This window comes from Agelaius tricolor, unplaced genomic scaffold (genome assembly GCF_023055355.1).
Source record: "Agelaius tricolor isolate 1412-34295 unplaced genomic scaffold, bAgeTri1.0.p SCAF_7, whole genome shotgun sequence".
NCBI classification, from domain to species: domain Eukaryota; kingdom Metazoa; phylum Chordata; class Aves; order Passeriformes; family Icteridae; genus Agelaius; species Agelaius tricolor.
The window spans coordinates 32,676,685-32,688,878 of NW_027269267.1; the positions used below are offsets into that span (position 1 = coordinate 32,676,685).

The 12,194-nt window shown below is 38.6% G+C and overlaps 1 protein-coding gene across 1 annotated transcript in view; it reads right to left on the reverse strand.

Moving 5' to 3' along the window:
• Positions 1–279: 279 nt before the first annotated feature.
• The window catches only part of ATP10A (ATPase phospholipid transporting 10A (putative)), a 110,396-nt gene continuing 98,481 nt past the window's right edge, over positions 280–12,194 (reverse strand). Inside the window, exons 16-21 of the mRNA XM_071430884.1 lie at positions 9,740–9,865; positions 5,307–5,507; positions 2,998–3,078; positions 2,803–2,907; positions 2,265–2,452; positions 280–1,573 (exon numbers count right to left, since the gene is read on the reverse strand). Coding sequence (XP_071286985.1) covers positions 871–1,573; positions 2,265–2,452; positions 2,803–2,907; positions 2,998–3,078; positions 5,307–5,507; positions 9,740–9,865 — 1,404 coding nt within the window. The 3' untranslated portion in view covers positions 280–870. The remainder of the gene's footprint in view (positions 1,574–2,264; positions 2,453–2,802; positions 2,908–2,997; positions 3,079–5,306; positions 5,508–9,739; positions 9,866–12,194) is intronic.

The window sequence follows — 12,194 nt, forward strand, 5'->3', positions numbered from 1 at the left end:
TCTCACAAAATTCCACTCTGCCAGTCCTTCACCCCACCAACAAGCAGAACAGACCTCTTCCATAGCAGTGGCTGTGGTAGTGCTCCAACACCCAAGATCACAGGCTTCCCAGCTCAAACTCTAAAGCAGACATGAGGCACCAGCTCTCTGCCACCAAATCCCTCCTTACAAACAAGCAGCAAGCTTTTTGTACAGCATGATGTAAGGCCATGCCCAGCCAACCACCAGCTACTCCAAGGGAAGGGCTGAGTTACAATTAATGCCAGACTGGGAAGTCACTTTGCAATATGGATGTTCATTTATTTATTGTTTTATCATGGCACATCAAATGCTATGGCTGCAATATCAGAACATGGTGTCATTTATAAAATATCAGTATTATTAATGCGGTGGTAAGATATTGTTAACATTTACAGAGAGGTGTATAATAATTCCATAGCTTTGCCTCAGTGACAAAATACACTGGCAAGCAGATGATGGATGGAATACAGTGACTCTTTATTATCATGGTTTTTCCTCCTTGATTACTGAATGGCCTATAATGATATCAATAATTGTTGCTGAATCTAATCCTTTCAAATATGGAAGATAGATCCTTTGCTTTTACAGTATGTGTCAGAATAAAAGAGAAGCATCTGAAAAATAAAGAAAAGGCATTTCTTTACAAAATGAGATGAAAAAATAAAACAATATAAATGGAACTTTCAAGTGTTTCTTTTTATATTTAAAGCTCTTAATAAACTGTATTTAAACATTCTTAAATAATCATTCTGTACCTTTGATTTTCTGTTTCACCTTTGGAAACAAATAGAGTAATCTCACTATAAATGTGTGCAAATAGAAAATATATAAATATATTTAAGGCCCACGTCATAAAAAGGTGGTCTCAGAATTGTCATTTTTACAATGATCAGTTGGGGTTCCTTTCATTTTGTTCTGCAAGTTATTTGAGCTCTCTTCTTTTAAGCCTTTGAAGTCCACATGCAAAGAAGAGCCAAGCACACACATACTGTCCTGTGCTTCATTTTGTAAACTGCTTGATGACACCTGTAAAACAGTCCCAATGTGACTGAACAGTGGGGTTGATGTGATCCACTTCAACAAACTGAAGTCTTGGTCGACTGCTGAGCTCCATGGGAATGTTGTTCCCACAGGCAACGACTCCACCTCTGAAGGGCCACACTGAACTTCATGAAACCCCATGGACCTTTCCAGAGCACTTGCTGATGAGGGGAGCTTGTTTTCCTCATACAACACAGCACCCTGGGGAGAGGCAGCTGCAGTCGGATCTGTTTTATGGTCTGCCTTTGTGTCCTCTCGGAGAAGTGACTCCCTTGTTTGAGGAGAGGCTGGCAGAGGAGTGCTTTGGTTATCAGCCTTGTAACAATCACTAGCGTTTGAGGCAAGGCTCGGGGAGAAGCTGTCTGCAAAGAGTCGTGTCTGACACATTGTCTCCTTTACATTCAACTCGGTGAGAAGCTGGGCACGAGTCTCTGGGGACAGTTTACTCAACTGGCGTCCAAGCTGAAGCTGGGTTGGGAATAGTGTTCCCTGAAGGGTTCTGTACAGGAACCTGCAAGATGACAACATATATGTGAGAAGAAATGAAAGAGGGAAATACCCAATACATTATTAAGGGAAACCATCCAAGACAAAAGTACAACACAGAAAAATAAGACAGTTCTATGTGCTGTCCCTATGCTCCACACAAGAAAGCTTGCAGATGGACAGCTCTGGATGCTGTGCTAATATTTTGATGAATAACTTAATAGGCAGTGTAATAAATCTGTATCTTTAGCCATTGATCCACCTTGTGATTACACACAGTCTGTCATCTTCCCTGATGAGGAAAGGCAATAAGGGTAAGTCTGCAGAGCAAGCTTCCTAGATCTACAAATAAGCAAATATCTTCACAACATACTATCAGAATTTGGGTACTGTGCATTTTATGTGAGGATGGACTGAATCCAGAAGTATCACAGAAAACCTCACAGGGTAGCAAACCTCTGCATGGCAGGAGGTTTGACCAACAGTCTACAATTATCCCATTCCTGTGGTCTTTGGCCAGGAGCTGTGGTCTGTTCCTGCGGTCAGGAGCACAGAACAGGTTAGACAACCTGACTTCAAATAATCAGCTGCTGAAAGAAACTCAGTTGGCTGTTAGACACAACAAAAGATGGGGAGTGAAAAATGTTCTTGCTCTCCCAATCATATCCATGGAGTGCCTTTCCATACAAAACAAGACACGAGAGAAGATACAATACCTGGGCAGCAATGCAACAACTGGTGATATAATGCAAGTGAAATAGAACATAGGGTCTCCCATCAGCCTTTCCATGGTCCAGTAGGGATTGGATGGAGGATGGCAGACTGGGCAAGAAGCATTGTAAACCAGAGCCACAAAGAAAAATAAAATTATACTGAAGATGCAAGATGACCAGTGGAGAAAAGTCTAGAACAAAAACCAAAAAAATCAACAACATAAGTATAATGATTCTTTATTTATTCTGAGAAGTTTGCTGTGACTTATATTAAAACTCCTTAATTTCTGGAGTCAAATCCATGCACAGCAAAGAGTTTAGAGCCTTGTATATTTAAAAATTCTTATAAATACAACACTACAAAGCTGTTTGCAGATCATATTTTAAAACCCTTTCCATGCTTTTTTAAAATGCCTGCTAAAAACAAAATGTGCTGAGGGAAAGGAGCAACCATCTTATGTTTTTGAAAGGTGGCACTAAGAGAAGAATTATGTCTATGCCAGTGGCTGGCATACATCTATGTAGGCTGTGGGTACCTTACCCAAGTTTTGGTTTCAATAGCCAAATGCAGGATGATGGTGAAAAGAGCTATTGTGGTGATGGGAGTTCCCCAGGAGAAGATATCCACCTCTGAATCATAGAAAGTCTGTAAGAAAGAAGACAGAATTTAGCCCAAGCTGTGTTGCCAGTTCTCCTCCAAATGCTTGAAATAGAATGGCTTAAACCAAACACTTACAAAATAGGGGATGAAGAAGCAAACCAGGCTTTGATACATAGCATCAATCATGTTCATCCAAAACATGTGTGGTTGGTACTCCTGTGTTGTTAAAAAAAACATTAAGAAGATCAGATCACAATGAAGATCCTCTCTGCCAGGATAGGTATTTTGAGGGGGATATTTTAAGGGCAGTTTTAAGGGCTTGGGAAAATAGCTTCATAACTTTGCCAATCATTTAGCTACCCAGGGGGATGAAGCATGAACAGCCTACCTACAAGTCACTCTGTTCTGGGATGAAAGTATTTTGCCTCTTTTTTCTTTTTTTTTTATTTTTTTTTTTCCCCTGGCAGAAGATGTAATTTTAATCTGATTCTCAGGACGGGTAACATTTATGAAGGTGCCCTTTTTCATGCACTACAGTCAGACCACTAATGAACATGAATAAATGGGTTCTACATCACATAAGCACAAGCACAAGCACGGGGTATTGGTATTTATTGGCAGAAGAGAAAACAGAAAATGCACATGTACTTAGAGAACATTCACAATAAAGGTCTTTAGTGGCAATTCATGCAGCAATGTATGCTACAAATATTTATATAAAACATATATATATATACACATATCTCTAATTATGTGTATAAAATTGCTTGCTAAAAAACAATATTAAACTAACATTTTGGTTTACAGAAATATACAATTGCAGGGATATGGATGGTCATATAACGGACCTAGATATAAAGAAAAATAGTTTATAAATGGAAAAATGGTTGTATAATTTTGATATATATTCTACATCTCCAACAACTGGATTGATCAGGTCTTCTTCCTTTTATGGAAAATATCATTGCAGACTAAAAATGGGAATGGAAAGATGCTTAGAAAGAAGGATGGTGTTACTTGGCCTTGTGAACTAACATGGTTAATTACTGCATCAGGTTGCTCAGAGGGATTGTGCAATCTCCAGTGCTGGAGACATTCAGAACTGGACTAGTTAAAGACCTGAGAAACCTCATCGTGGTTTGAAGCTGTTTTGACCAGGGGTCCAGATCAGAAGGCCTCCAGAGCCATCTAAACTATTCTATAATACTATAGGGCCTTTTTGAAAGAGATCCCACCCCAAACAAGATTTTTAAGTTTTTAAAACCCCTCCTTAGGTAACTATAAAGGGAATATGATCAATAGATTTAAAAAAACCCAAAAAAATAAACAAACAAACAAAAAAAAACCCAAAGAAAGAAAAAAACAAACAAACTTAGAATGATTTCTGGGCTTCTCTATGAGAAATAACTGTACTGTGAACCTGGGAGACTTCTCAGTTTGCCAGCTGAAGACAGGCAGGCATAACTTCCCAACAAGCCTTAAGGCATTACAAGATTTCTATCATCCTAAAAATGTGCAAGAGAGGAAGGTATTAATAGTACAGATCTTTCAAGTGTGATGCACTGAAACAGAAGAAATGTAGAAAACAGAAAACAATAGATGAAAAGGACAGAGTTTGGACTAATGGGCTAAAATACGTTATACTCAAATTCTCCTTTCATCTTTCCAGGAGAGTATCTAGCAATGTGATCTACGCCACATGTGTGGGGTACCAAATACACGTGTACACTTGGAGGCAAAAACCACTTACTGTGTCCTCCAAGAGGACAGCTTTGTAAGACATTTTTAAGAAGGCTTTTGCCTTCAAAACAAGGTCCCCATATAGATAGTTTTGCCAAACAGCAAGGTTTTCCCACGGTACACTGTACCTGTAATTACCAGGAATGGTTTGGCTCAAATTCCTCCTGCAATTCCTTTTGTTTTCATTGTGCAATTCAAGCAGATGGGGACAAGGTGTTTTCAATAGATATTTCAGCTGAATCTGTCATCTGTGACTACCTCCCTCAGAGGCTAAGTTTAAGTGCTTACTACCAAGGCCATCTTTCTCTTCTTTTTGTAAAGGGCTGGAAGCTGAAGTTTTGAGTAACAACTGTGAGTTTATTCTGTAAAAGCCTGCACTAGCTACAAAGTGCAATCTGTTTTATTTTTTTGGTTATTTGTGAGCCTGGACCATGAAGGAGGTTTTCAGTTTAGGTTGAATTAAATCATCCAGCCTTCTCTCCTGACACATATTAAAAATATGGCTGGTTGGGGCTTTTTTGTTAGCGTGTCTTTTGTTTAGGTGTACTTTTGGCATTTTGACTCAGATAAGAAGTATCACAGAGTAATAACACTGACTTCTCAGACTGTATTTACCACTCCTCTACTCTTTGGGAGCAGGGCTGGTTTTCAGTCAAAACTAAAGATGTTCAGGAAAGAAATTGCAGCAATCAAGAAGTTATTACCTCCATATTCTGTCCACTTTTATAAAGCTGAGGTACAGCAATTAACACTTCAGCTGGCACATCCTTATCCAGCACACCAGTAACCAGTTGTGGAAGAGAAGAGAAGAATAAATTAAAGAAGATCAGATACCACTGATCAATCATTGATGAGCCAGAGAATCCGCAGTAGAACTGGTACCAGAAGAGAAGGGCCACAAACATCTGAAACAGAACAAGCAATGCTGTAAATATATCAAGATAAGGATGATTATCATCCCACTGTGTTCTGAAACCATTCTGATTCCAGCTCTGCAAGAACTCATCTATGAATGCTGAACACGTGAGCAATCCTTGTGAGGATACCTGCTCTTTAACTCACTTCCTGATGCATGGACCACTTGGATAAGCTGCAAACATCTGGCACACCTGCAACTCTTTGCGCTGCTGCAACCTTAGATCTTGGGCATCACACAAAATTAACTTTCAGTTCAAGTGAAACATTGAGGTGCAATGTAACTAACTGTAAAAAGCTCTCCCAACCACCACTGACCTCTAGGTAAATGAGTACTGATGTCACAGCACTTACACAGCTACTGTAAGAACAAGAATTGACACAATAATGTCCTCTGCTGGCTGCAGATATTTTGGGAGACTTCTGCAGTCTACAACAGATAAATGCAGAGCTTTTTCTCAAGATCAACATGAGACCAGTAGCAGTAAGGAAGGTGAAACGGTAAGGTCTAGAAAAGTCATCTTAACTATTCAATCTTTGTGCTTTGACACTCAGCAAATTACAGTGCTGGAAAGATTCCTCAACCTCCCTTCTTCTTCAGCTCGAGGAAGAAATCAGCTGCATACACAGATGCAGAGGGGTTGTTCATCTACTTGGGTTGGAATCACCCAAAAAGAAACAAACCACACAACTCGTTTTTTCTACAATGTCTTCAGCATGGAGAATCCAGAGGGTTCAATAAAGGTGCTGATTTCAGATGCTGATGAAGGATTTGAGGCCTAGAAAAAGATAGCCAGCTTCCTAGAGAAGGAAATAAATTCCTGGGCTTGGTTCTCCTACAACTAAAATTTTTATTATTCTTTGTAAAGTGATTAAAACCAGAAAACTGTTGGAATGTTGAGGGTTTTTCCTGCTTTTAATGATGAAGATGGGAAATGACATGACCTCTCACTTCCTCTTCTTTTTGTATTCTGTTCTCAAAAAGCTTTCAGTGAGATGGAGAATGTTAATCCTTCATGAATTTTAGATATACAGAGGAAAACACAGATCTGTTGTATCTGTGTGCCCAAATGTGATTGAAAATTAAACATAGAAGGAAAAAAGAGGCTATGGTGTGCTTAGTCAGTGAAAGCTGCTTTAAGGAGAGTAAACCTGTCTTGTAATGGGGAATTGCCACAGAATAAGAGGAAAGTCCTGCCGCACTCAAATGTACATATGTGTATGTGTGTGTGTGTGTGTGTGTGTATATATATACACACGCATATATACATAAAGTAGATAAATGCTCAGGGAAAGTTCACATACTACATTGAAGTGGCTTGTATATGAGCAGCAAATACACCTCACTCTTAGTGAACCCATTCTATAAATTACCCTAAGGAAAGTTGGTATGTATGGTAGTATTTTTCTAAACACAACCTCTAGAAATGTTTCTGTAAGTGTATTTCAAGAAAAATATCTTCCTATGGCCCAAACAAGACTGAGTTACCAAAGCTTACCCTCTTCAGTACAGTTGTCTGGGATATGGCAGTTTCATTCCAAAATTGAACATATTTTGAAAATTATTTCTTCTCCACACCAAAACAAAAAAAAAATTTCTTGAGTAATTTCTCAAAAAGAAATTACAATAAATATGTGAATTTATGTACTTTTTTCTTGTTGTTTTAAAACAAAATGCAGCTAATCCTGGACATGGTGAATTTTCTCTCTTGAGCCTTACTAACCTGCCTTGGAAAAAATTTGGTTCTGGCAAAAATAGGTAGTTTGATGAAAATACATTCAGCTGAAAATCGTTCTACCACCTCTACTATGGGTCTTAATAGTGCTGCTGAAGAAAGCTTTACAAATAAATGAAGCTTAAATCAGATCTTTTTCTCCTGAAATTTTATTTTGTATTAAACAAGTTTTTTATTTTATTTCAAATGTTCTGTCTTGCCTCTGTGTATTACCTCTCTGAAAAGACAAAACAAATTTACATAAAGATTTTAAGTAAAAAAGGTTTCCCTTCTTCCCCTGTCAGATGAGACTGTTTTATGAATGTGGTCCCAGAGAGAATTTCTCAGTGAATGAAGTACATGTTAAAAAATTTTCAGTGCTGCCTTGCAGAGACAATGTATAAACAGGAAGATGTGCAGGTAAAATTTTGTTTATGTGAAATCTCTTTTCATCAAGCTCAGATATTGCCAGTCATGCTATGTTTTAGTTTATATTTTACTTGTATTTTTATCATCTCCATGAAGCTAAACATCTTCTTGGATAAGTCATCTAAGTTTTGAAATGACTTTTGCAGCAATGTGAAGATTAAATTGTAAATTAGCTAGGTTCTAGTGGAGAATGGAAAATTTCATAGTATGAACAAATGGGGGAAAGAAACCACTTAAGCAAACAGAAAACTTGCAGAACATCTGCAGTGTAGCTATCTTGACTTTCTGTGGAGAACCATCCAGAATAGTCTCCTTGCAGAAGGTTCAGGTGCTCCTATCTTTCCATTTTTGACAATCTTTCCCTAAGGGCAGGCACTGTGTCAGACAAACTCATGTCTATATGCTGGATATCCAGCTACAGTTTTGAGTCAGAAGCAACAAGTATTTCTCAGGAAGCTTCGAAGGCTGCCAAAACACAGCCAACACAAAGAGATCTCTTCAGTTATTTTCTAGCCTTGAGGCAGTAGCTTCTGAAAATGTCTTATTAAAAATGGCATGAGAAATAATACTTGTAATCAAGGGCAGTTGTACCACAGAAAATGGAAGATTTTACCCAAGCTGAACAAAAGCATTGATGTATAAGCAGCATCTCTGGCTGCTGATTGCTGGAGTGTCTTATGTGCATTACTTCTGGGTTTATTTTTTAATTTTTAGTATAAGATAGTTATGCATACAGCTCTTGGAAGTTCAGATTTGAGAGTGTCAATGGGTACCTTGGAAACATCCAGCACTAAGGGTGGGACTACAGATGTTCAGCATCACTCAGGATTAAGTCTTAAAACTGATGCATCTGGACACCACCACGTTTCACTGCTGTACTTCAACAGGTGGCTCTCCACTCAGTGCAGCATTACTTAAATCTGCTTGCTATCTCTGACTCAAGCAGCAGCTCAGATTACAAAGTCCCTTCATTCTTCTGTTTCTGAAAGGGCACTTGCATGCAGTCCCTGCTCTGACCACAGAATGTATTTAAACATGCTTGTTTTAACAAAAAGACACTTCATTAATCCTTTAGCACCCTTTGGTATTCTGGTGATGTTCAAAATTTTGAGCAAATAATTGTTTTCCTCTGATAAAAATTGAGGATTAGATTAAAATTGGAAAGCAACTTTTACAAAACTGAAAGCCACTTTTCTTCTGATACTGAGGACAAAATCCAGTCTCCTGCACACAATTCATGCATTGCCCTTTGGAGCAAACAGAGATATGAGAGCTCTATCTCTCCTCTTTTTCTCGCTTCTTCAAATGCCTTGCTCCCAAAGTGATTTGTAGCTGTTACAAGTGAACAAATATATGTGCCTGCCAGTGACTCCCACCCAGCTGGTGGTATTCTTGGTTTCCTTGTTAGGCTGTTTTCAATCAATCATCTTTGTATTCCAAGATCAATGCAAAGGGCCTTTGTTGAGGCCAAGGAGTTGAGCTGCTTCTGGCTCACTGCCCAGTACTGGATTGAGTCCTGTTTCATACACCAGGGAGAAACACAGTCCCGTCATCTGTTCTTTACCACCGTGTGCTTCCTTTCTAATGAACTCTTTTGATTAGTTGGAAATAAGATAAATCAAGGAAAAAAACCTTCCCAGTCTCTGCATCTGAGACACAGAGAGGACTCAAATTATCTCAAGGCACTAGGAAATATGTACAGTGATTCATAAACAATGATGAGATACAGTCAGGAAGAGAAAACACACTCAACTGCTACTTGGGACCAATGTTGGATGACTTTGGCATTGAAGACTCCCATATCCAGCCAGCTAAATTCTGCAAAACTGCTCAGTAAAGAAACTTTTCTTCAGCAGTGCTTGTTATTTGTGTTACCTAATTTGCACATTCAGCAGCACACTGTAGCTGTTATGGAGTGGGTCCCGTATTTCTGCAAATGGCAGCCAGCTGTCTTTCAGCTCTGCAAATTTCTTTGCAGCTTATTTATAAACCATTTGAAGGCTGACCTAATGCTCACTTAGCACAAAATAAACCCTGGAAACATGTGGTGCCATAAAGCTGCCAAGTCAAACACTTACTGCATTTTTGTAGAAGAAATACAGCACCATGTTGGCGAGTCGGGAATAACACCAGTGGCCATGAACAAGCAAAAGCTTCTCCAAATGCCTGAACCTCGGGATTGCAAAGTCGCTCGCCATCACCGCCTTTAATGAAACAAAGGTTGGAATCATTGTTGTGAAGCACCACCTTCAACACTAACAATGAATCTAGTCATCTTCTCAACTTCTGCAGGCAGTGGAAGTTGTACTCATGAAGAATGAAACTCATGACTCTGCTTATGAAGTGCAGCTATTGCTGCATGGATCTGAAATACCCATGAGCTAATGTGGCAGGACACACAAGGCAACTCAGTCCTCACCCAGAGGAGATTACAACCTACATTGCAGATGGTGATAAGCAACAACAAAAAGCAGGAGGTGGGAGAATGGCTGGCAATTGCAGTTGCACGAGCATGAAGGCCCAGGGTTCATGTGTGAAGACCTTGGCGGCTGTATCTTTGTCTGTAAAAACTACAGTGTACTTACAGGGCAAAATGAATTTCCAGAGAATAAGATAAGAACAGCACAATTAAGTGGTTGCATCATAATGATTTGACTTTAAAAGAAGAAAAACAATAAAAATATTAGTTTTAATTTAATTTGCAGACCTGGTTTATACAGTTTACTTGGCTGTCCTGAGATATCAGTATTTTGAGGGATTTTTAAAATCACACATTTTCTGTAACTGTGTATGAGAAAAAATCACACTAGATGAGAGTCCTCTGGGACTGTGCAGATTGTCAGATGACATTGACAAAATGAATCACAGTTTCTCTCTAATTCTGACTAAATTTCAGGGTACTGTATATCTAGATGAGACCTACTTGTGCTATCAGGTGTGTTTCATGATTTTCCTTATCCCTAAGATCACACTAAGATTTAATTTAGTATTATTTTACATTTCTTTTTCTGTTTTGGTATCACCTTTCTTCTCACAATTCAGTTCAGCAAAAACAGGAGGAAAGGTGAAAACCTCCAAAGGAGCAGTGTCTTCCTTATGCTCTGCTGGATATATTTTGGCTGTATTTTTAAATGAGAAACATATTTCCTTTTAAGTTTTTGTAATTCTCTTTCTTGGTAAAACATCAAAAGGGCTTAGTTTTCCCAAGTAGGTGCTTGTAGAAGCTAATAAAATAAACTCTAAAACAGTATGCAAGAGAAGGTGTAAAAATGCATTGCAATTTAAGCAGTGGATATATATGAGGACTGAGAAACTTTTTAATATGTTGACACATCCTAGGATTTCTCAGGTACTGAGACACACTTGTTATAACCTCCCTGCACTGAAGTCTGATTTGTCTTGCAGACACACAGCTATCTTGCAGTTTGAGGAGAAAACAGCTATGCTATGTCTGCTTCCTTGTCCTCCACCCCATCTCAGCCTATTCCAATGTCAAAACAAACCCGTTAGCTTCATTTGTGCTTCTAACATAGTACTTCTCAGCAGGCTCTGAGAAGTGTCACGATTTTTTTCTTTTTTTATTCCATTTTTATTATGGTGAGGAACATAGAGAGAAAGATATGTTATCCAGTTACATTTGCATGTTTACTTAAGCTCAAAATACCCACTTGATTTTCACATTTATTTTTTTTTCTTCCAGCTCCACATGCTTCCACAGAATGTGGAAAGAAAATAAATCAGACAGTATTGCTGTCTTAGGCATCTAAATGCTCAACACCTTCTGAGTACCTACATGTGTGCAATTCTGACAGTTGTTCCTAGTAAAGAGGTCTGTGTGGGACCTTAGGACTTGCAGTAAGGGAAGAATCTATAAACATTTTCCACTCTGCTGAACTCTCATTTAGAAATAAAACCAGGTACTTTAATGAGTTAATGAGAAAACAGCTTTCAGACCTGGATACACAGCAAAAGCCAGAGGATTTGAGAACCAGTTATATTATAAGTGTATGAGCTGAACTGGAAGTGGCATAAAGGGGCAAGGAGTCAAAAAATGCTATGAACAGTTTATGTCTGCATTAGGAAAAAAAGCATCTGAATTAATACATATATGATGGAGCTTATTGGTAAGTTCATAAGAGGTGGTAAGACCCAAGAAAAATGTTTGCAGCATATTTTTTTGAATTTATAGGTTTGGAGGGGAGCCCACAAAACCAACCTTCTCTGAGCTCTCTGGAGCTTGGACTGCCTGCAGGATTTGAAGATGCATACGCATTGAAAAGTGCATGATAAATAAGAAAAATATCCACTGACTTTTCTCCAGTGACCTGTCCTAGCTTCTGCTGATCAGGAGTCAGAAAATGCATAAAGTTGATACCCAAGTTCATAGCTCAATTACATTTTTTGTTTTATAAGCTTTTTTGTGTCGACCCAAATAAATTACAGCGTTCATGAAATCCCATTAAATAAAACTCTACAGCCAACTTGTGCACTGTGTGAGGGAGGCCTCTCTTCCCTTTTGAGCAAAACATCCAG